At 38.6% G+C, this 25,681-nt stretch overlaps 1 protein-coding gene across 2 annotated transcripts; it reads right to left on the bottom strand.

Moving 5' to 3' along the window:
* Positions 1–3,847: 3,847 nt before the first annotated feature.
* On the bottom strand, positions 3,848–24,399 carry LOC117413593 (actin-associated protein FAM107A-like). Of its 2 annotated transcripts, XM_034022783.3 has the most exons (5): positions 23,626–24,399; positions 12,639–12,702; positions 7,987–8,161; positions 5,460–5,616; positions 3,848–5,037 (listed from the first exon to the last, which is right to left on the bottom strand). In XM_034022783.3, exons 1-5 carry the CDS (start codon positions 23,647–23,649, stop codon positions 4,921–4,923), a joined length of 537 nt encoding a protein of 178 aa, XP_033878674.2. In that variant the 5' UTR covers positions 23,650–24,399; the 3' UTR covers positions 3,848–4,920. The 2 variants fall into 2 exon arrangements, with proteins under 2 accessions (XP_033878674.2, XP_033878675.2); XM_034022784.3 differs by lacking the exons at positions 12,639–12,702; positions 23,626–24,399 and adding an exon at positions 12,165–12,494.
* Positions 24,400–25,681: the final 1,282 nt, after the last annotated feature.

The raw sequence follows: 25,681 nt of genomic DNA, 5'->3' as shown, positions 1-25,681 counted from the left end.
CATCACAGCTTAACACACGTTACAGCAGTGCGTCAGTAGGGATGTGATTGTTGACACTGATGGGTAATGTATTTTATACAAGCATGTGTACCCTATTGTAGGCTTTATTTTATTTAGAGATTTAAATAAAGTCATGAGATTTTTCAAAGAAGGTGACGAACAGCTATTGTGTATAAACCCTGATTTTGGCAGGATACATTTACAATTGTCAGAAGAGGATGGACATCTTTAGTGAGCACAATGTGTGGAGGAAGAAGCCTGCACATTTTGCTATGCTACATTATTGTGTTTTAACCCAATAATGTTTTTCGTTTTTCGAATCCAAAGTTTACTGTTTGTTCAACTAAAATGTGGCAGAAATATCATACAAGTGAGGTGTAATCTGAGAAAGAAGCCGGTATCCATTTAAACAAGATAGCTTGCATGCATTGGTACATAGAAATGACAGCATTGTGCCTTTATTAGCACAGGATAAGTCCCTGAGAGAACTGGAGAAAGCAGTTCTGTAGTGGAGGTGTTCCCTTACTCTGGCATCAGACTTACTTATTGCATGCAGTTTGAAATCGGTGATACAGTTATGTAAGTTTTAAGTTCAGATTTCTATATTATCCTTCAACTGAAACTTGATCTGCTATAAATTTCAGTGAGTTGTAAACTCAAGATGTAAAAGCTGGTATCTTACCTGCTTCACTGGTGATGTAGACTGTGAGCAACATTACCAGCAAAGGCAATTCCATCTTTAAGGCGCTGAGTGTCATCTCTTCTTCTACGATTCATAGAAATGTCTCCAAAACCTGCAGACTTTTTACAGTATCTGCGCGCAGGCCACGCCTCTAGGTGGTGAGAACCTTCCAGGTGTGCTAAGCTCCTCCCCAGTGGAATATCGCCATAATTATTCGTGGCTTTTAGAACTGTATTTTTCTGCCTTTACTGGGGTTGGCAGCTTACAAACAGCATTAGTTATTAGTGCACATCAGCTTGGCTGTAAGATTTCAATTTTTTTTGTTACCTGTATTTGCCTCCTTGCTTTAAGTAATCTACAGATGTTGTTGACCTTCAGTGATGCAGCTGTAACATGAAGAGTACTGAATTTCTTTCTTTTCCATGTGGTTTGGTGACACAATCTCACAACTTGTGTACGTTTTAAACAAAGTAAATCAATCTATTATTTGAATGGAATGAAGGTTTGTGTTCTTTGGTTCTAGGTGTGTATTATTTAAACAATTATTTATTTGGCAGTTGGTATTTATTTGATGTATGAAGATGGACATATATTAATATATCTAAAAAATATATCCAAATAAAGGACTTTGTGATTGTGAGCATTCAGTTACAAGCAAAAATGTGCATGGTTACAAATAAACAGCAAGAGAGCTCCGAGTCTGTGTAATGTTTATCTCCGTAGATTTGAATGGTATGAAATACTAAACCAAAGCCCCACAAAATGAAACCAGTCTCCTTGAGCACAAAGATGAAGGTTTTTCTGACGGATGTTATTCGACTGCACAGCAGTTAATTTGTTGTTGCATAGTCATAGTCAGTGGCGTTGCTGTGGAGGAAAGATAAAACCCTGTGTAGTAAAAGGTGTGCTAAACAATTATTATCTCCTTCCTGGGATTCTCTATTGAGGATGCTGTGCCATCTACAGAGCCTGGTTGCAAACACTATCAATGCTAGATAGCAATTGCATTAGTTGTCCACCAGGTGGCACCGAACACTCAGTAAAGCATTTGATTAAAACTTGAATTGCATAGCTATCTCATTTTAAGGCCAACCAGTTTTTACTGTAGTATGAAGATGATTAAAATCAAAACAAAAAAACATAGAAATATGTACAATATGTATGTTTATATAATCCTGTTAATGACACATATCTTTCCTTTGTTACTTGTCTAATTACTTTATTAAGAACATACACTCTTTGAAAAATCACTTTCAAGTAAGTACAGTTGCATGGTACGTTTGTTATTCTGTAATGCAAATATGTAAAGCAGTATATTTACAAGAAATTGAGAAATAAAAGGGGTGTTATAGGTAGATAACATGGTTTCTTTTTTCAGCATTAAGTAGTCATAAAGGCTATACGGTATATATAATGTGTGTGTGTGAGTACCTTAAACATGCAACACAAAGTTCTGAGTTGGTCATTCACAATACTAGTGTAGCTTTACAATAGGTAATGGTTTCCATATAAAACTATTAAAAGAACAACACACTTTCCTTAGACAAAACGATTGTATTCTTGTAAAGTTTGAAGACACACTTGGGATATGAAGTTATACTGGGGACAGTGTAACTTGCTTGGTGATGACATATAGATGAACACAGGTAAAAAAAACATAACTGTCTACAGTTACATTTAGTACAACAGAGGTTTGGTTTTGATGATACCTTCTAATAGTGTTGGCTCAATATGTATATGTAATAACACAATATCTTACAAGACTGCATAGATACATATATTCAGCTGATCCTATTGAAAGATATCACTAGGCATATCCTAGTGTACAATGTTGTTACAGATTTGTATGTTCTGTTAGATAGAGTTTGTAATTCTGCACATGGTTAATGCTGTTGTTAAAGTAATGCAGTGATTGAAGCACACTGTATTGGTTGTATGTGTCGCAGATGAGAAATACAATTTCCTGTACGTTCCAATTATCTGCTTCTTTGTTGCCATGATTGGGTGCAGATATATTTCTTGTATTGCTGGTGGGAATATAGGATGAGTGAATTTATGCTGTGATGTGTGTTTTCTTGTGTGTAGGATTATCATGATGAATCAACATTTTCTTAGTATTGTGATGAATTGCCCCCACTCGGGTTCGTTGCCCCTTTAAAAATAGACCCAACACACAGAAATTGGGGGTTCAGCGCTTCCGCACACTTTTAATAATACAAACAAAAATACAAAAACAAAAACAAACACCTAGCTCCTTCGGAGCGCTAACTAAAACTCAGGAACACCTTTACTATAAAGTGGGACGGCTAAGCCGTTTCCCCACAACACAAAACCCACAGTATTTCCACCCTTGACGACTGCTTGGGAGCAGAGCACACCTTCCTGCCTCCTTCTATACCGCAGCCCTGAGCAGACTGACTGCACCTCTTATATACCCTGCACCTGTTCCTAATTTACAATCACTACCAGGTGCAGGGGATCATTAACAATAAAACAATTAACACAATGTGCATTCGCACATGTTTTCTTCTATGCAGGGAGGATTAACCCCCTCCCTGCTGTGTTACAGTATGTTAAGTGCTTCTTAAGAGTAAGTACCAGGGGTTATCTTACTGTATCTGGAGGGGGTTATCTTACTGTAGCTGGAGGGGGTTATCTTACTGTATCTGGAGGGGGTTATCTTACTGTATCTGGAGGGGGTTACCTTATTGTATCTGGAGGGGTTATTTTACTGTATCTGGAGGGGGTTATCTTACTGTATCTGGAGGGGGTTACCTTATTGTATCTGGAGGGGTTATCTTACTGTATCTGGAGGGGGTTATCTTATTGTATCTGGAGGGGGGTTATCTTACTGTATCTGGAGGGGGTTATCTTATTGTATCTGGAGGGGGGTTATCTTACTGTATCTGGAGGGGGGTTATCTTACTGTATCTGGAGGGGGTTATCTTACTGTATCTGGAGGAGGTTATCTTATTGTATCTGGAGGGGGGTTATCTTACTGTATCTGGAGGGGGTTATCTTACTGTAGCTGGAGGGGGTTATCTTACTGTATCTGGTGGGGGGGGGGGTCAGATTGAATAATGCAGTCAGTGTATGGCATCGCCACACAAACAAGCGTTATATCATGTATAGAAATCGATAGGAAAAAGACACACAGAGAGGCAGTTAGGAAAAAAGTCAACATTTATTAGTTTTGAAGGCAACTTGCTGATAAGAGCAGATGGAGACTATGGAGCTATACTGTATTACGGTTGCTGTCATTTTGTTCATGCAGACAACTGAATGTTTTTTTTCTTTTGTTTTAATACTGTGTTTTCATTCTCCCCATACAGAGCAGAACTAGGTTAAGGTACTTGCAGTGAAACAGATATGTATTTCTACATGTTATATATATATATATATATATATATATATATATATATATATATATATATATATATATATATATATATATATATATATAGCACAACTAAAAGGTCACTTTACGTTTGATCCAAAGTACTGCAGTTTTTTGATGGTTCAGTAGTTCTCCAATAAGCGAGTATGTGGTATTGAATACTTTAATCTTTTACTGATTAATCGCTTCAGTCTCCACACATGTAGGAGTTCTGAACATGCTTCAGTGGTTACAGACGCTTGGGGAAGCTGCTGTTAAACACTATGGCATGCAATACAGTATACTCAAAGCGTGTTTTACCTGAGGCCAATGTGTCCCATCATGTTGCAGGAAAACAGCCTCAATTGAGCCCAATGAAACACTCAACTAAAAGGATGTAAAAACCAATTGAAAATGCTGTACTGTACAAGCTGAAAGCAGTGTCAGAGACAGCACCTTTTCAATTCAACAACGTTGTTTGTTTTCATATTGGATGTGCATTACAACGTGGAACTCTCCTTTCATGGAAAGACAGGACAGGGTAACTAGTGGCTATAGTCCTATTGTCCTATCGCCTTGCACACGCTACAGTTGTTAACGGCTGCTTTCTGAGTTATAGACAATTCCAGGTAGACTATTAGCATGTCACCCTGGCACTGTATCTCTCTCCAGCCTAGTAACACAGCTTTATTAGAATGAAAATCTTTTAAGATATCATTGCATTATTAAAGGCAAGACACAGTGAGAGACTAGCCCTCTGTAAGCTGCCTGAATTTAGCAGGAAAGCGAACCCTCTGCAGACAAACCGTGTCCGTGAACGTGAACAAACCAGCCGGGCTGCCTGTTGTGGCCACTGTTGTTTTTACACTTCCTTCTCTTCCGAGGTTAAAACTGACGTCCTTCTTAAATTTTCTTTGACTTTGAGAAATTCCGGTGCATTTCCTGGTCTCTCATCCTGTTCGTCTTGTTCCTTTTCAAGCTGCAACACAGACACGTTACAGACATTATTAACATGGTGCTGGAGTCCTGGGTTGTTATCCAGAGAAGTGTCTTGGGTAGTGGGAGAATTGTAATATTTTGTGTATTGTCTACCAACGTCACCTGCTGGACACTTAATACATTCGTACCTTTTCAGAGTACAAAGATCCAAATTCATTTTGGACTGTAGACAAATTAATATTCTCTGGGTGATCCATTTAGGCAAGTGTTTGTCTAGGTATTTACCCATATAAAAGAGATTTATATTTCAACAAGTCTTACTAGTGAAGGCTAATAAATACAATAGATTTAAAAAATAAAATACCATCACCATCTTTAATTTCTATCCCTTTACCACTTGCACAAGCCCATTGTACCCCTGTCTGCTGCTTGATACAGTGCTGGCCGTGGAGATCTCCATACCTGGTCTAACTTCTGTTGTCTTTTCAGAAGCTCCTGTTCGAAGGGAGATTTCAACCTCAGGGCCTCCTCTTCCTCTTTTTTCTTTCGAATGTGCTGATCTCTCTTCCTGTGTTCCAGCACTCTCTGCAGCTCTGGTTTGTTTTCAATACCCGTGCCCCTGTGAAGAAAACATTTTGAACTGGCTTGAGTTCTGCAGGGGGTGGAGGAGAGAGGCTTCCCGAACACAGTTTTCTGGTCTTTGTTCCAACTGGGCTGTCGGTTACTGAAATGAACCCTTATCTGAACTAATCATTTTTCTAATTAGACATTTTTAATTGTTTTCACCTCTTGAACAGTTTCAAGTTAACTGTAACCTTTTTAGAAGTAACTTGAAATCTGCAACTTTTTAGGAACTGAAAACAATTAAAAAGGTAAACTTAAGCAAATTATTAGTTCAATTAAGGGTTTAATTAAGCAATTGAGAGCTCAGTTGGAATGAAAAGCTGAAGACCCAGGGGGCCCCCAGGACCAGGGATTGGAACCACTGATGTCGGTGACGACATCACTTTATGGTTCCAACTTCTCCCCAGCAGAGGGCAGTCTTGTAACTGTGGACATCACACAGATACTGAAATATGTTGTCCAAAATACTGTTATTTAAAGACTATAGATGAAACTTATAATCCTCATGTGTTTTAGTCCAAAATCACCTCAGTGGTTAAGCTGCAATCAAAGATCCCAGGATGCAGCAGCTATAGTGTTGTATTTGAAATATTTGCATATCCTGAATTAACATTAAAAAAAGTAACCAAGATATGATCAGTACTATAGAAGGGGTGGGGGTGGGGGGTCAAATATATGGTTTTGATTTTGTAAAACTCGATATTATGGTACCATGATATGAAGGAAGGGATTAGAACGACCAATCTAATGGCTGCATGTGCAGTGCTGCACACGGTACAATTAGACAGCAGTCCATTCAATGCCAGATGTTGCACCAGATACTTAGCTAATTGCATAGGTGGCTGGGTTCCAATTACAAATGCTTGCAATAGTCAGTAAATAGACTTAGAAACGTGTTTTTTTTTAAACTAAGTGTAATTATTAACAGCACTTGCCTTAACCAGGATGTGGTGGATTCAAACAGGAGCCGCAAGGACTTTTTATTTTTTGTTTACAGACAATGGGCCCTGTTTACAAAGAAACTAACTTGTGTGTTATTTAAAGTCAGTGGGGTTTTTTTCACAGTAGATTGGGTTTTATTAATTGCTCCACACAAGGGAAAAAGGGTTATTTTTCAATAAGTGAAGACGGTATAAGCACTCTTTTTTTTTTTTGGTTTTTGTCTTTGTTTTTCTTAGTTGGGCCTGGAAATCTTTTAACCTGTCTCAGATTTGTTTTGCTCCACAGTAATCTGTGTTTTCCTGTGTCTGCTTCTGATTGGCAGCCCGATGTGCAGTTGCCAGGTGATGCTCTATTACAATTGACAACCATTTAGAAAACAAGCCACAAGCCAAGTACACTTGAGACCTAGGCACTCCATACATCTGCAGTGCAGGCCTTATCCACGCTGACAGAGTGGGGATTCAGACGCTGCTGTTTCATAGAGAAGGGTTCTATGTGTCTGCAAAGGCACTGCTTTATTTTCCCTTTTTCTGGAAACACAGTCATCTCTGTGACATAAACAGGCTTGTTGAAATCAGTGAGCTGACAGTGGATCACAAGCATTTTAATCCAAAACTTGGCTGGCATGCGGCATCAAGTGCCTCTTGTCTTAAATCTGTTAGGGTGAGCCCAATCAATTGGACACTTTACTGCAAGTGTGATTATGTGTACAATTTTAAAACTCTCCTGATTTTAGTCCAGGCTCCACTATTAAATAATATGCATTCATAAAAGTTGCCTTAAACTGTGCCAAGACATTCTTAGCTTTCACATTGGTCCTACTTCCCCAGTAACCACACTGAATAAGGTAGATTAGAAAAAACGCCTTGTATAATTTATTATGTCCTGGATGGTATAGGGAGGGTGGTTGTTCAAGTACAGAGATTTGTTTACCTGTGTTCCACCTTCGCCCGCTATTGGTAATTAATTTTCCAGCACCAGGAAACACTAGATACTTTCATAATGAAAGGCACCACCTGTGTCTTTCTGATTTTTAATGTAGTTCAGTGGATCTCTTGAGAACACTAAACACTCTGCAATGCAGTTCCTTGCACTAACTGCTAAGCTGCCGCACACAAACTTTCTAGGAAAACTTTTGGCTTTCAGCTTCTTTGTGCAGGACTTTGTTATGGATCAGGAGTGTGTCGGAAGCACACGCTTTTTAAATAATTCAGAATGTTTCAAACAATCCTGTTGCATCTCTCAGCACTGCATTAATCTGAATATCTAGTAGGGACAGTACTTGGATAGAGCTGTGCTAGCACCTCAGGGGGTCTCTTAATTAACTCACAGTTCACTCTGAAGGGAGGGATTGATGAGCATTGGGGAAAGTAAGCTGTGTATATATTGTAGGAGAATGACAGCCCCGCAAAAGCCATCTTACCTTTTCTGGTTCATCAGCAGCTCCCTGTGGAGTTCCTGGTGGCTTTTGGAGGCTTTCACTGGATTTAGTAGCTTTTTAGGTTTGATAAGATCATCGTTCCTGTCTTGATAATCCGGCTGAGCCATGATGCTGCCGATTCCATGCTGCTCCCTCTGCATGTCTGAATACATGGGGGCTGCAGGGCAGAAGTTATTAGCATGTCAAATATATTTAATAGAAAAGGTGTTTGTAGGTTTTAGGCACACTATACAAGTATATGTGATTCAGTCACTAAGTAGCCAAACGTAAGTTGGTCTTGTCTGTGAGTAAATGCGTGGGTTAATTAAAGAACATTAGTTTTTTTATGTTTTATGTTTGATTTCCATTGAGATGTAGTCTCTGTGGCTTTTTTTGCATTATTGTAAGGAATTGCTGGAAAGGTACGTAACAGCATTTGATTTATATACTGTAGAAGTATCAAGTGAGGATTGAACCCTGGTCTCCAAGTCAACACACTGTCCACATTGCAACAAGAGTTTGCCTTCTCTTGCAGGGCGGACGGGTGCGATTTTATATGACTGAGCTCTGCCAACGACATGCTTAATGTACACACACGTACTCAGTAAACATTACACCCGCTTTCGATGCCTTCACAGTGTGAGAACAGCACAATTGAAACCAGAGTTTTAAAACAGAGTTGTATATAAAAATAGACATTCAGTCTACAATTTAAAGCAAACTGTGTACAGTATGTGGGAAAACTAACCAGAAAACGTGAATGGATTTTTACAGCATTGTTTTACTTGTTGATCCAAGCCTCTTTCTGCCCAGGTAGTGAACTTCGTCAAGAGGGCCTTGCTCTGTAGTATCAGCAGAAAGGGTACCTGATGCTTGAGTGATTCAAGGTATCACGTTTAACAAATTATGAAACCTTGGTCTGAACAATATATAGTTTCTCATGTGCAACAAGACCCACCTCTGCTGCTTAATATTTCAAAATCTGTATTCAATCTATTGTATCTTAACACTTCCTTATCCAGAAATGATTCTGTAATGTAACGGGATAGCCCATTTTAAAAGAATTGATTTGTCGCTGCGTTTTACGGTAAAATAGAAAATGTTAGTGGCAGATACTAATAGAAGTTTGTGGTGTTAATAATTTGCTGTTGCTCATTGTTTTTACAGTTTGTGTATGGATGGGGCGGATTGGAGTAGGACGTTGAGTGATCCCATCAGAGGTGTTGTACTTAAGAAAACATTCCTTTAAAACAGCTTTGAGACTAGGACCCATTATCTAGAATTACTAACTTGGATTTGATATGAGGATAATCGAGATTTGTAACTTCCTTGGCTACATGGGGTGACCATAACACCCTCTCCCATCGTATATCAGAGATTAACAAGTGCCACTAACTATAGTAATAATACTGGTTATTATAATGGATTCTGTAAAACCTTGAAAGGCATATGTACATGCTGCCTTACTGTAACCAATATATGTCCTATGTCCCTAGGATAAACCGGCATGACAAATCATGTGTAAATCATCTAAAGTACCTGTAGTACAGGATTTAGATTAACTTGCAGTACTTAAGTTTGGATTGTGTACAGTAGATACATTTCTGTCACAGCAAGTGAGGATTTCAGCCTCTCGTGCTGAAAAGCTGAAGTCTGCTCATTTTGAACTGTGTCATCTGATTTCAGTACATGAGTAAACATTTCAAATGGGATGAGAGAATTGACCTCTTAACTGATTCAATAAACAGGTTTGTAAGATCCCTGAACCATCAAACATTCAGCAGACCTCCCACTAAATATTTCATAGATGTTTCTAGAAAGTCTTTAATGGTTTATTATACCCATTGGTGTCCTCCCCGATTTCAGTCTGTGTTTGTCATGCTTGATCTTAAATTTAGTAACTGTTGACCATACCAAAAAAAAAAAAAAAAAGCCACAGTGACGAACCATGATATCTTAAATGTTTTACTGAAAAAAAAACTGTTATTCACATGTAAAAACCAACAAAGATACATTGGTAGATTTTGTGTATACCGTATTGGAATCCATGAAATGTGAACAAATGTAAATCACAAAACAAACATAGTCTAATGCAGACATGCTAATGTAAACCTGGCTTTGTGTAATCCTGAGTTATTGTTTAACCAGCAGGTTAGTGATAGAAGGGCATGTTCTTCAGCCAACATTTGTTCAGAGTGAAAAAAAAGAGTAAAATGTGTGTGTGTGTTTAATAACTACTGACAACAGCTTTAGGAAAAACCATACAGTTAATTACTTGTTTAATATTCTTAGTCTAATATGATTGATCTCAAGTGATTGCAGCACTGCAGTGTATACTCTGACAACACACACTGCAGATCTCCATGGCAACTCAAGCTTTAGTACTCAATCCTGAGGCCTGCCAAAATCCCTTGGGGAAACTCGAGGCAGCTCTTTCCCATATTAGATATGAATAAACGTTCTTCTCACCGTGAAATTATTTCTGAAACTTATTTGAAAAGACGGCTTTATCGCGGAAGACTGGAGCTTAAGGTAAAAGGGGTTAGGGAAGATTTTATGGCTCTGGATCCACTTGCCGGACAGTGTTCTGTAACTCTTTACAGTAACAGACCTTGTTTATGGCCTGGTGGCCCTTGCTGGTTGATTATGTACTGAGAAGGAAAAGGAAATGCACTGACCTGGTGGAATAGTAAGAAGTCTTAATAACAACAAAGAGAAAAAGGAAGGACCTATTTAAATGATTTAAACAGCAATATAATTTATATTAACCACTGCTAAGAATGATGGATGCAGGGTCTGTAATATTTAAAGGGTGGAGAGCAATCTAAACTTTGAGCTGCCCTGTCCAGCACATTGAGGACATGAGGTATATGACCACTGATATGTGTACTGTATTATTATAGCCACACTATGAATATATTGTCTGCTGTATCAATTCATATTCCTGGTACATCATCAAAGAAACCAGGTTCTGTCTCAGGCTGAGGCACTTTATAAATCAAGTGGTCTTTGTTTAATATTGTAAGTGCACCACATACACAGAATCTCTCGTTCTACCTTAATAGCTGGATCTGTGCCTAGGTCCTAAATATAAATGGTCTATTAGGTCATTACAGAAGTCCATTATCACACACCCTTTTAAAAACTGGCTCCATGTTCAATAATAGAATTGCACAACAAAGTGCCACAATGCAAGAAAAACTGCCCCAGCTATTTTGAGCTGTGAAGAAACATTACCATACTTTTAGATAAGCAGAAAACAATAGTACAGTATGTTGGCTTTATTAACATGTATTAAAAATTATTATTTTTTTAAATCTAGGAGTGTATTACAATTTAAATTATTATTTTTATTTGTGACAATACCACCAATAAAGATAAATAATGGAAACCATTTTAAATTGGCACTCCTATAATACCTCCGCTGGTTACTAAAGCATTCTTAATACAGGCACACAGGGCTCAAAACAGAAGACGACCTTGCCAGCCATCTTTACATATTAACCACATACTTCAATTTCCCAAGCACAGGGAGAAGCAAGTTTGTGATAGAACTGCCCACACCCCTCTTAGCATGTTAACACTGGGTAGTGGGTGTATTGTCATTCTCCATTGAAAATATGTCCTATTTCAGTTGAGGCAACTTGTTTTGCACCAGACTTTAGCTGCTCCAGTTGAAGGGCTCTAGTTTGCCACGTTATCAAATTCTCATCTTCCTGCACATCTGAAGTGTAAATGTTGACTTTACATGGCTGCATGAATTGAAACATGGTTGCAGATGTGGTATAGATCTACACCGCTTTTATTTTCATGCTGTGTTTTTATCTTTATCAGGCAATTGACTGAAAAAAGGGTTGCAAACACCTTAGCTTTGTACTTGAATGAAATGTAAACTGTATCCTATTAGCATAGGTCAGGTCTTTTTAACTGGGGCCATGTATGTTGTTTACTTAAGCATTCCAATTGCATATTTTACAGTTGCATTTCCATAGATTTGAATACCTTTAAAAAGCAATACATTTGGTATTACAGTATAAAGTTAAAAGTTGTCAACCTCCTGTTTTGAGAAATAAAACCTGAAACTACAGACATGAAGAAAAACTTGTCAAAGACTTATTTATGTCCTCTGGGTGTCAGTAACACAGACAGCACAATAAGCAAATCCAGCACCTGTCTCTTACCTGATCTGACCAAAATCCCCCTGGGCCTTTCAGCTGCCCCCACTGGGATCCACCCCTGACTCACTTTCTGAGACATTGAGCACAGCTTTCCTTCCCTCGTTTCTGTGCCTGTGATTTCTCAAAGGACGCTGGTATGAGAGCCTACATTACTTTTAGCAGCAGACTGCTTTACTCCCTTACTTCTATAAGATCTTTTGAGTGAGAACTAGAATAAACAGTCACGTGACCAAGCCACTCCATAGCCCTCCCCTCCCTGTACAGAGCCACATCCTCCCCTGGCAGAAGCCAGTCAGGAGAGAGCAGAGTTTGCAAAGATGGATTACTGGAGTGGCTAAACGGCTGGCTCGTGATACAAATATTATCAACAATAAGTCCTTGCAGTCGTTTTGAAAGCTAGTATGTGTATATGTTTATAGACCTTGGACTGAGAGCTCTTTTCTTTTTAACAGGACCTGTCAAGCGATAAATACTTACCAGAGCCATTCATGATGTGCTTCCCATTTTCTGTACATGGCTGGTGTTGAAGAGAGTATTCTTTCTGTCGAAACACATAGAAAAATACATTTTGATGGTGATTAGTATTATTGTATTTTAATATTTAGTTATACTTAACATGACAGGCCATATATCAATGACTGATCATTTAAATAAATGTATCAAAAAATCCTCTTTTTAGAAAACTTTTAAAACCTCTTTTGACAAAACAAAGCCACGAAACAACCTTCCATCAATAATGACCAATCATCCTGACTTAGGAGTCTTGTATATGACATGTCCTCAATTCGTTTTACTCAATGTAAACCATAAACTTGCCTCCCTGCCAAGAAGAGCCATCAAGACTTCCTGTCTCCTAGGCTTCTGTTATTGACGCTCATAGTCTGGAAGGATTATTCATGTGAGAGGTTTTATGTGTTTGAATGCAAATAATGCCTCATTAAAGTTCCCTCAGAACTAACCACGGCTTCCATTTATACTTCCAATACCACACTTACACCCCCAAAGCAGTGTTTACTCAACAAGTGCTCTCAAAACTGCTGTGCATGCTGTGTAATAACAGCAATCTATTAGAAGCTGTTCTCGTTCTATGCTGTTCTCATTTTATTTAAACCATTTTTAATTAAGGTCCACCATCTTCAGTTTAGATGTATGCTTTTCTGTTTGTTAATAAGAGACAGGCATTCCAGTGATTTAGTTTTTTCCAATATGTGCTATAAATCTTATGTGATCCCCTATCTTAAGTTTTGTTTGAGAATCTCATTGACCTTTGAAAGGTAAATTACATTTTATTATTGACCAAATGCTTAAGTACCAGGGAAGACAAGGCAACTTTCAGACAACCTTGTAGAGGACATTTTCCAGCAATTCTCCCCAGGTGAAGAGTTTGCAAACAATATGAAAAGAGTTTAGATATGAGCCCCTTTGGAATTATCTTGCCAAATGAGCACAACGTCGGCAGCAGGCAGTGTTTTAAGTTTTGAATCGCATGTGCTACACTGTATATTCCTTTTGTTTTGTTCTTATCTGAATTTTCCCATATATTTGATTTTGTGTATCTATCTATAATAGCTGCGATTATGGTTTGACTTTATATTAAATTATTTAAAAAATGTTAATTGTTCATCTAAGTATGTTGTGCATTTGTTTAATTATTATTATATAAGCCCATTATCTGTGCCCTGTTCATTTGAATCACTTGTTCTCCCTCTGCACTTAATTGCTTGATGTGTGCCTGTATGATAAAGTGCAAGAGAACTTGTAAGCAGTGACTGAGAGTCATTGTTCTTGTGTTAGCTTTGTCTAGAGTTGACAATGTACAGTACAACGAATTGCCTAATGCACACTGTCCGGGGAGAATGCCGGCTTTCAGTTTTCACGACTATGTCATCCCATTGATGGCTGTTGTTTCTAAAGGGTCATAAATGCTTTGCTTCCAGATTAAGCAAAGTTAAATGTGAACACGCTCAGGTTGTCAATTTGATCTGGTGAGAAATGCACCGGCTTGGAACAGGAGCCTCCTGGCATCTCTTCTGTTTGAAATATATCCTTAACCTAACAAATGTACAGCCTGCTGGGATTCTGTGGAGCACTGCCGTATATTCACAATCACACACGTTATGCAGACAGTGTGCACACAAGCTCCTGCAGTTTGACAGCTGGGCTAATGTTAAAAGCATAAATAAATGCATAAAACTAGAATATACCTTTTATTAATATGCTTCCTGTGTGCTTCACATTCCCTTTTCATTTAAGTGATAACACATTTAAGTTTGCTGAACATTTGCACCGTATGCAAAAAGTGAATAAAAAGCTGTAATACATAATGATATATAAATGTTTTTTTTTGTACTGTGTTCTTTTAGCATTTATGCATAATTATCAATAAACTCAGTTAACAAAGTTCTTAGCTGTAAAATAATTGTGCTATATGGCCATTGCGGCATTTGATATTACATTGTGTCAGTGAGCTGTATAAAGCTTTTCAAGGATGAACCCCAAAAGGCTTTTGTATTTCTTCACCGTTGTCTGAAAGGACATTGTGCCAGTGTTGATGGTTGCTAGGAGAGGCTTACCCAGGCAGGGTACTTTGACAAGGCCTTTCTGTGGACTCAACCTTTCCCAACTTTGTTGGCAGTACAGCTCTTCTTGAATCCACTGAGGAAGCGTGATGTGAATATTGTGCTGCGTCTCATCTGATTATAACTGAAAGTCTATCTTCAACTACACACTTTGCACTTGTGTGTAAACATCTTAGGCTTATGTAATTAAGTAATGCAAAAATAAGCTTATTACAGGCTTTCTATTATCTGTGAAGCCTGTGTGACCAGGTGTTGGGAGCCTTCCTTGTTATTCCTTAATTGCTATGTCTCAGAAGTATAGTTTTCCCTTCATTTCCATTGTATCTCCCAGTGGGTATTGTGGCATTCAGTCTGGAAGAGTCTTGCTTGGCTGCTGGTGGCATCTAACCAAGGAGCTCACAGTAACATGCCCCTGTGAACAGGTACAGTAGATGCACACAGTCGCCCTGGCACTCTCTGTATTTGCCAGCTGACTCCTTTCCCCAGGTAGCAGTCCTTCACATGCTCACTATGGAACTGCTTTCACAAAGTTGGCAATAAGGTTAATTTAAGGTATTTCCGGTATTTGATAGCCAATGAGATTGAGCATAAATATCCAATTGTGTGGAATGAATAATCACATTGAATACCAAGACAAAGGGTAAAGGAGTTTTTGAAGTTCAAAGGAAAACTGATAAATCAAGAGAAACAGAACGACTGGTGACTTCAAGTCATGAAAGGGCACTACCAAGAGTTAACGCATCGGGCAACCGCTTTCAGAACCACTTAGCTGTCAAGCATGCAACAGGCATTGCACGGTTCAGTACCGCGAAACAAAACACAGCCATGAATGGAGCTATTCATAGTGCCCTGGAGCAGTCATAGTATTTCCGTGGTCCTCGTACTGTACTTTCTGTCAAAAATGAATGCTTGATCATTTGACTTTTGAGAAGTGTAGAAATCTGTAACGCATACAGGAAGATAATTACACTCCTTATGTTTCCAAAGTAATAGCTATAGGCATCTTGAACATTGCATTGCAAGGTCCTGTACAAAACATTTGACTGCAGGTGTACAATTTCTATTGAACCTCTTAAGAAAACCTTAACTAGATTCCAGCCACGCCACGCCTGTTAATGTCTTATTAAAACTACTGGGAAATCATTTTTTCCAGCCCACAGGGTGACTTTCACATTGCACCCTTAAGAAAGTTTTTGTAGATTTTGAGCCAGGTTTTGAGATCATTTTACAGTGTTCTTATCACGTTACCAACAGTACACAGAGAGCTAGCAGAGCCCAAGAGAGCAGAGCCAGGGCACTAATTATAAACATACAGCATTACAAGCACGGCGAATGGCAGCTTTGTATCCATTTTTTTCATAAATAATACAGCTCTGACTGTAACAACAGAGATGCATGAATCAAGGTTTGCTCTTCATTTATAATAGATGCTGCAAACACAATGCTTGTACCTTTTTCTTCTTATAACCTTATGATGTAATAAGGAACTAATTATTATGTAACAATTGTCCCTGTGAGCTTCTATAGTACACCGAGCAGCAGATAAACCCTGATAAATTCACAGACACTGGCTTCTTTATAGCAGCCTTTAAGAAGTGCCAAATGATGACAACATTTACAGCACATTGTGGCCTCAATAGGGCTTGGCCTTCGCACATGGAATGTCTTCTAACAAATTAATATCAAAGTATTTTCGTTACTTTAAAAAGTTGTTAATTTAGCCAGTTTTATTTTTTGAACACTTTTTAAACATTCTAGATGTCATTTATTCTGGTTTTCTTATATTCAAACAGTTCTTTTTTTTAAATTCTAAATCAAATGGACAAATGAGTTGCATCATGGTGTATCCAAGTATTCAGACTTGGGCGGTAGTTTAGAGCATATTGGTTTAATTGAAAGGTGTTATTTATACTGAGGTTGCCTTTATGTTTAATGTATAGCATGAGAAAAATGGATTGAATAGTATTGCAATAAACATTTACATCTCGGTTTTGTTGATTATGGCTAAGCAATATGAAGTGGTGCTATATTCAGGGACTGCACTGTGTGTCACTAATAATGTGCTGTTGCTTCCATCCAGACAAACTCTGCCACCTAGTGGGCTCCCTTCTTTTTGCTACTGTGTGTTTCAATTGACACCATTCTAATAACCCTTAAACATGCATACACTGATGTCTCAGATCTCGACAGTGGTTCGTCCACATGCTTCATTTACATATATAGGGCTTGACGTTTTCAGGTTTTATTTCTGATCACATGACGTCCCTTTTAGTCTTATTTTGAGCCGATGATGCTTCCTAATTAATCACAGAAAAAGCTGTTAATTAGAAAACAATGTCGCTTGTTTTTACCTTCATATCTTGACTGAGCTTGATTTTCTGTTTTGCTTCATTTTTATTTCAAATTGCGTTACTTACTCATCACTGATTGCATTTCATTCTCGCAGTCGCCTTGTTTATCGCTGTGCTTTTGTTATTTTCACTCGTTTAACGCGTTGTCCTGACAGATTATCTTTTCAGCATAAAATACCCGGTACGTAGTGTACACTGATAAGAAGTCCATCACTTAAAATCTCCTTGATTTGTAAGAAATTAAAAAAAAAAAAAATCTTAAACCCAGTCTTTAAATTAGTAGTTTTCTCTTTATTAGTATGCAGAGAGCTTAACAACGACTGATTTAACATTTAAAGGGAGGTAGAGCTTTGGAAAATAAAAACCGAAAAGTTCCGGAGTTCCAAGCTTCTACACTGAAGATTATTTTCTTGGCTCCATGCTGTTACCTTATGTATTGGAGCATTTTTTTTTGCGATTTCTTCAAGGTTCATACTTCTGTTAATGAATCCACATGCTCACATGACTCTAGTTTCTCAGCAGGCTCACAATGTTTCATGCCAGTCTTTCTTCTTTTTTTTTTTTAATGATTTTTTTTAAAGTGCCCATTTCACTGTGACAATCCTGCTGGGTCTACTTTGACAGGCCAAGTTCTTTCTCCCAGTGGGCTTTCAGATTGTGTATGGAGCCTGTCTCAGTGACTGTCCTATTCCAGTGTTAACAGGAAGCACTGTCACCAACTGCCTTCCACAGCCATGGAATTGAAATAAAAAAAACAAAGCTGCAGGAACATACTACAATCCATATATGCAGCCCCCTTTAAACCCCTATTGTGTTACGTTGTCCATTTATTAGTATTATTATTATCATTTAAATTAATTTGGCTGAATATAAAATGTGCATTAAAATGCTTTATAATTGTATTTTATAGTGCTATACAATGAACACAGCAGTTATAGACTCTAATGCATCAATGGATAACTTATGATGACTACGCATTTTTCTGTTGAAACCTTTCAATTTTTCTTGTTTCCAGTCTAGTGAATTATTGCTTGCGTTTGTGGTCACTGAAGGAAAAATTCTAAGCTGGATCCATGTCCTTCCTAAGTTTAAAAGTGAAATAAATCCCTTGGCGGGAGATTTATTTTGTAAGCGCACAATGCCTGCACTGGAATGTTAATTAGCACATTGTGGGATGCACGTACACAAACACCATCTGTTTTAATGTAACAGTGGCCTATGGGCTGCTCCATTGGGGAGGTGTGAGGTACTGTATTAGACCATGTATATGTAGTTTACAGAACAACAAGAACCTGCATGATGGCTAAGTGTCAGATACAACACTTACACAGTACTGACTTACACAGTCAGCTCATTAAGAGTAGGATGTAAAAATTACTCACATTGACAATCAAAGACATTGTGGTCTTTAAAGAACATACTGTGCACTCCTTAACATGTAGTGCATATGCAGAGACATGTACAGTTAATATGTTTTTGGGATCTACAATGGTATACTTTTTTTTTTAATATATTTTTTAAGGCTATTAAAAACCTAACTTAATTAGACATCGCTGATACCAGCACAGTACTTTATGAACATATTTTTGCAAGTTGTTTAGACAAAGAATACATTGTTTATCTACAAAAAAAAAAGCAGATTGCACACTGCCATTCTATTTTGTTACCCTCAAAGCTGAATGAATGAGCTTTTTGTTTGAACCTGGATATATGCCATATTACAACTGACCTGTCACTGATAATTTTGATCTGTTTATCTTTTCAAGTCTGAATAACAAGTGCAGTCCAAACAGTTCTGGGTTATTATTTGACTGAATCTTGAAACAAATATTGACGTTTGCATTGACCTCCCAATCCTTAGCTGGTCACTTTTAAACACAAGTCAAGTCTCCTTTTACCTGTCCCAATTACCTCCTGTTTATGAATGAAGGCTTCATTCACTCTCTTCATTTCATATAGCCCAACTGAGAATGATTGCAGTGCCTCTGGATCAAGTGTTATTAAATACAGAAACAAGCCGTATGCTATCAATTGTATGACCCCATGGTCACCATGCTAAATGTAGAATCATTAGTCTTGACGGTTCCACTAGTTGGCACGGTCAGAAACAAATTGTAGTCACTGTACTGGCACAGTGAAATACTAAGACACCTTTTGAAAGGCTTTTTATTTCCAAAGGACTCGAATTGAGCTTTTGGTACATTAAACAAACACTGAACAGCAGACTCCTTAGCCAAAAGGGAAGATGGACTGTGCAGTTCTGTGAAGTATTGCGTCGGGCTTGGAATGTTAAACGAGTCACCTTTTAATGCATTACTGTCTAATTAAAAACTACATTTGGGAAGCTCTCTGCATCTACAAAATCCTGTCCATTTCCCATAATCGGGATAAATCTGTCTAGTTCAACTGCAGACAGATGGGGAATTAGTATGTTATGTCAGACAGATGGGGAATATGGGGAGACATGCTGTAGGTTCCAGTGACTGCATCGGTACAGGCCACAGTCGAAATATAGTTTTATCTATTTTACTGGAATCAGAGCGAGAGATACTTATTAAAACAAAATACGGAGGCAACTATGGGTATTAAAGGAAGTAAGCCCCATAATAGTAAAATCAAAGTTTTTTAAATAACGGATTTAATAAATAAAAACAGATTTGACCATTTCTTAATTAACATTGCAATTACAATACAGTAACTATTTACTTCTGATCCATGATATCAAGGACCCAGGACAAAAAGTAGGTCCAAGCTGACCAAGCTGAACTTTTATCTAAAGTTACCTGTCTTGTAGTCTACAGTTTCAAAAGACGCCTTAATAAGACCACTGAAAGACTCCAAACAACCTCTCTGTACAAAACACACTTCTTTCTGAAGAGCGGAACGAAAATCTAATGGAGTGTAACTGTAACCCGCACCTGAAAAGTAACACTAACAGGTCTGTTAGAGGAAAGTAATTACAGTGTGATTTCCCAGTGATTCCAGTCAATGCAGGACATCTCTAATTACAAGTGTAAGGGGTCTGTAAGGCGAGACAACTGTCGACAAACAGCCCGGACAAATCTTTTACCAAGGAACCAGCCCTGCTCGGCTCTGCTTTTCAATCAATATTTTAAGAGCTCTGAACAAATCCACTAAGGCCTACACTAGATTAGTCCATTCATGCTGCCAGAAGAGGTTCAGATTTCTCACATTTGTGCTTGGGGCTAAAACCTGGGCCTACAGTTTTCCAATCTACAACTTGGCAAAATAGATTATTACTCTCATGATCCAGAACTCCAGGGCCCACAGTTCTCATGATTGCTGTTTCATATCTGAATGCCTGGAGAATTGTAATATGTTATGAAATCGATAACAGAGAGACACGCAACCTCATTTATGGTTTACGACCTGTTTTTAGATCTTGGGGTCCTTTGCATTTCCTGGTATGTTATTGCTTTATGAGTACATACCCTTATCTTGTATGTACAACACCTGTTTTGACACGCATGTTTACAAGGTTTTTATGACTAGGATACCAGTTGAGTATCAGTTTTGCGTGGGTTAAGGCTGCTGTTTCGTTCAGTGTCCTTTTGTTACTGCTGGCCTTCACATAATTGATTTGGCTACAAATACAAACAAACGTAGAGCGCTGTGCGCTAGCTCAGCCACACAGCAGGTTTGTATGACCTTTTGAAATCCTGAAATGCAGAACACAGAGTGTCTAGATTATAAACATCATGTGTCTCTGGGGTGGTATTTAAGCCTAATTTGATTTACAGTACTTTCTCGCTGCCCGTAGAATAGAACAAAAAATAAATTAGCATTCCAACAGGGTTATGACATCCTGTGCCGGGTCTGTTTGTGTTGCTGTTCATTGTCAGAAGTGTCAATCCTATACTGTCTCCCACCCTTACCGCATGTATTGGCTGCTGTATATCCTGTATCACGCTTTGTCCTCCTGTATCTAACATTACCACATTGCATCATCTCGGCTCCTTCAGAATTCATCCTGTACCCAGCATCCCCTCTTGTGCCACGCAAACCCACACTGAGTCAATCACATCTTCTCTGGCAAAGGAAGTGTTTCTTTATGCCAAAAATCTGTCATATTAGACAAATCTATTCCAGCTCTTTCTTCCTGTGCCTGTCTCCTAATCTGCTGATCCAAAACAATTGTGAATACAGGATGACACTGACGCAATCCTACTTCTGTGCAGAAGCATTATGGAACAAGCAATGAGTAAGAACAATTATTCGACGGAATTGACATCTTTCTCTTTTGAACTTCCGCCTTCTCCACCCCGTCTCCAGACACTCCTCATAAAAAGACCTGCAGTGCACGATCGATATCTAACCAGATTGACAGCGCAGGGATTTGTATTCGTATTCTGTCTGGTAGCAGGGTAGAGCAGAGCTATTTTTAGCCGATGCAACATACAGCAAATGAATCTAAACCAGCAATGGCCAAATCTGGCCCTTCCACTCCTGGTCTTTGTTACACAATTGTTCAATTAAACCAATTCAACCTACATCCAGACCCTGAAGTAAGTCATTATATATAGTGTTACCTGTTAAACCTGGAGTGGAATTGCCCTCCAGGACCGGGATTGGACACCCCTGATCTGCTTGCTTTTGTTTAACCAAAGTTCCAATGTGTTGTTATTGAAAACGGTATGATCCAATCCTAGCTAGAAGACTGCAAGAAGACAGCACTATTGTACCAATCTCCTGTCAGGGGTTTTCTTTGAAGTGGCTATGTGAACAACACATTTTTCTTTGGAGGCAATGTTTTGGGTAAGCAAAAAGCATCCGGTTACATGAAATTACACTTAAGCATATACTTGTACTAGTGCAAGGGTCTGATGATACAGTTTAAAGGTCCATCACAGAAAATACCATATACTAAAAGATAAAGGAAATGAAAATAAGTTTAACTTGCTTAGTAATGTATGCTGTAAACCACAAGTTGTTCTGTAGGTTTTCAAGAAAGTGCCTCATTGTATTTGCTAGTGCCAACCAAACATGACTCCTCAGGGGTATTCAGATTGTGTCAAAGGAGTCCCGATACTGGCAGCAGGGATGAAATTTCAACCCTAACTCAGACTGGCATTTCTAGCATACTGGAATTTGGTAGTGTAATTGAGTATGGTTGTGGATTACTGGAAACGCATGTGCATTCCATTGCTTACTAAACAATCAAGGTAGTCATTCAGCAGGGGCAAATTTAGGGATTCATTGAATGATCTGTGAACAATATTGATCACAAACTAAAGTAGCTGCCCTGTATAAAACACTGGCAAAACCTTTCTCAGGGGTCTGTAAGGACAGTTAAAGTGACCTAATAATAATAAAGTACCTTATGGATTTTATATGCATCTCCAAAATTTAAACATTAAAAGTTACAAGATTTGCATATTCTATGGAGCTTATTACTCACTCAGTATGTTGGGATTGGTCCAGGTGTCGGTGACCACAGATTCAATGCTCAGGAATTTGGAACTGTGATATAAAGATTGAAGTATGGAAGTATACCCCACAGTGCAGTTTTCTTTCTAAATATTTGTTTTACTGTAAATATGCATTGGTTTCCATGCACCTGTTGTATAACTGAACGTACAGACGGCTCTGTCACTTTAAATAAGAGCTGCTCAAGAGTCTTAGTGCATCACCAGACTACAATAAACAAACAAACAAAAATGGTTTATATAACGAACAAACATCCCGTTGGGATTACTTGAGAACCAGCGTTGCAATCCACTGGTGCATGTTCAATAACCCCATACCCTTTAACAGTTGTACACAGATTCTTGTTTTGGCTAAGTGGAAGGAAGCATGGCAATGTTCACTTAAGCTTTGTAGATCTTGGAGATAAATGGTAACAAGATTAGTAGAGGGGCGGTCTAGAACTCATTTTCTAATGCATTTCTTCATCCACTAATGGGACACATTTTGTTTTCTTTTAACATACTTTTTTATGATGCTTATAGTCATTCGGAGTGGTTCTTATTTTAATTTAATTCAATCATCCCTTAATCTAAACTTAGTAGTTACAGTTTTAGCATTTTTTCAGATACTCTAAATATGACGTTTCTATCAAAATTCAGGCTCTGAGTCTGAGACACCGGGCATTTGACTAATCTTTGGTAGCTGGGCCACACTAACTTTTTTTGCCAGAAGACTGTCACACCCCAAAGTCATGGGATATGGTTTCAGCTTCTTGTATACACTAAATACTTGCCAGTTTTAGCCATCATTTTGCCATTTCTGTCAGAGTGCTGTTTATTCTGTATTACACATCGTGCCGGTAAACCTTTGGCCTATCAAGTCACAGTAAGGAAGGCACTATAGTATATCACTGAAGTGACACTGTGGTTCTGTAGCTGTACTATCTCAGTTGCTAATCCATTGTTGATGGATTCAGGCCTGCAGCACCCAAAGGGTTAACTCAAAGCCGCATTCAGGTGGGACGTGTCACCAGTTTAAATGCTGTACAGTCTTACCCCTGGAATCAACCACCAAAACAAATGTGAAAGAAAACCAGCAAGTCTCTACCTTTTTTCCATGAGCTGCTCCCATGTTGTCCAGTCCCTTGAGAAGCTTCCTCGATATCTTCTTTCACTCTCTGTCAGCTGTATCCGTGGTATGATTGTTGGCACTTTGGAGTGCCTCAGTATTGCTATGTGAGTGGTACTGTCCACACAATCTGTAGACAGGCACAGGCTGCAGCAGGCAAGCAGGGAATGTGAACAAAAAAAAAAAAGAAACGCGCAGTCCCTGGCACCCTGACAGCTCTAGGTTATTCTACAGAAACAGGCAGGCTAAATCAGCTAAATCTTGAAGAAAACACCATCAGCACAAGTTTCCTAAACAAACCCTGAGCCTGTTCGGCTGAGTGACAATGCAAGGTGGTGAGGACACCATACCTACAGTATGACAAGCGAGAGCGCAAGATCAGCTTTGAAAATCCTGTTCATGGCTGACTCCCTACCCTTAAAGGCTTAAGTGCAGAAGTGAAGATTATGTTAATTGCCATTGACAAAGCACAATATTAGAGCGCACACACGGTCAGTTTTACAAGAAACCGAGACACCACAGGAAGCCTGTTATAGATTGAACACACAGCGATTTAGCTGGGTGGTGTTATCCTTCATATCTGTTTTATTATTCCCTTCTAAGGATCTTCCTTCTAGAAGTTACTGAGGGATTCATCTCTCTGGTCTCTCCCCTTCCTGACAGCTCTGTGTTAGTAGCAGCTGCTGGACAAGGAGCATGTGGCCTGAGCACCAGCTTATGACATCACAGCCAGGCAGAGCTTGAATTTTAGCTGAAGCCTCTTTACTGCCCACAAGCAGAACGCTCTGACTGTTCCCTCACACAATGGAACTGTGTTTTGTTACTCTCTATCACATGAGCTTTGTTAAGATGGCTGAGGCCTCTTCCAGAACTTAAGGTGGAGCCGACTGTCATATTCTGGGGGGAGAAAGACGACAGTAGAATCTGATTCAAGAGAAGAACATGTTTTATACCCAGCTCTATTACCTTTTACAGTTAGTTAAAGTTTACTGCTAACATGACAGAACCGCAGTCAGTGTCTTAGTGCAGGCACACAGGGCATGCATTGCTGTGCCTTACACACGGTACACACTTCTCATTTACTGTGTGCTGTGGTTTTAACGAATTGAAATGATTTTGGCACAGTTTTTTGGTGACCCCATCCTATTCTGTGATATGGAATGACCGCACTCAAACACTGCAATTTCAGGTTCATCTGGGCAGCATCACTGTGTTAGAGGTTATTCTATACTACATGGCATGATGGGGACTGTATGGATAAATTGCATTGCCCTTCTTACCTCTGGCATATACTATTGCATCCGACATTGCAGTGACTATGCATGTCTAGATTAACAAAACTAGGCAAGGGAGGCTTTGGATATTTGTGTCCAATCATTACTCATATTTTTCTGATGGTCTTGTTTCAATAGAATGCACTCATTCTCTCTTAACTACACATTTAGCTGACTCCTTATAAGACTGCATTCTTTATTCAGACCCACCCACAGCAGATATGCAACACCATTTGTCCCCTGCAAAACATTCACACACTCCAGCAGAGAAAACAGTTCAGAAATCCATGGAATGTATGAATCCATTTCTACATTACATGTTGTGCAAGCTCAGATTTTATAGTAAAAGGACAGTTGGTACCTCTGTTACTGCAGATATTCAGTATGCGCAGAGATGAAAGGGATTACAAGTTATCTTAACTCTGCTAGACTTTTCAATGGACACTATTCCAATTTCTACTGTAATCATGATGGGTTGACCCAAGGCTTCTGTGGAAAGATCTGTAGTAGCAAGGGAATATACCGGTAATAGGAATATTTAATAAAGTGTGTTTCTCTTAGCTGGAAGCCAATTAAATATATTAGAGCTTTTAGAGCTTTTTCTTTTTTTTTTTTTTTTTTACTTTGAAGCCATGTGTACCTATAAATATCACCCTGGTTAGGACATTGATTAACTAACTAAAGTTTGTGATTGATGATATACAGTAAAAATTCCTATGGAACACAATTGGCTAATGAGCAAAATTCACCCTCCAGAACAG

The sequence above is a fragment of the Acipenser ruthenus genome, chromosome 25, assembly GCF_902713425.1.
Source record: "Acipenser ruthenus chromosome 25, fAciRut3.2 maternal haplotype, whole genome shotgun sequence".
Lineage (NCBI taxonomy): Eukaryota > Metazoa > Chordata > Actinopteri > Acipenseriformes > Acipenseridae > Acipenser > Acipenser ruthenus.
The sequence above is the reverse complement of the archived record's forward strand: the minus strand, read 5'-3'. Positions and strand labels throughout refer to the sequence as shown.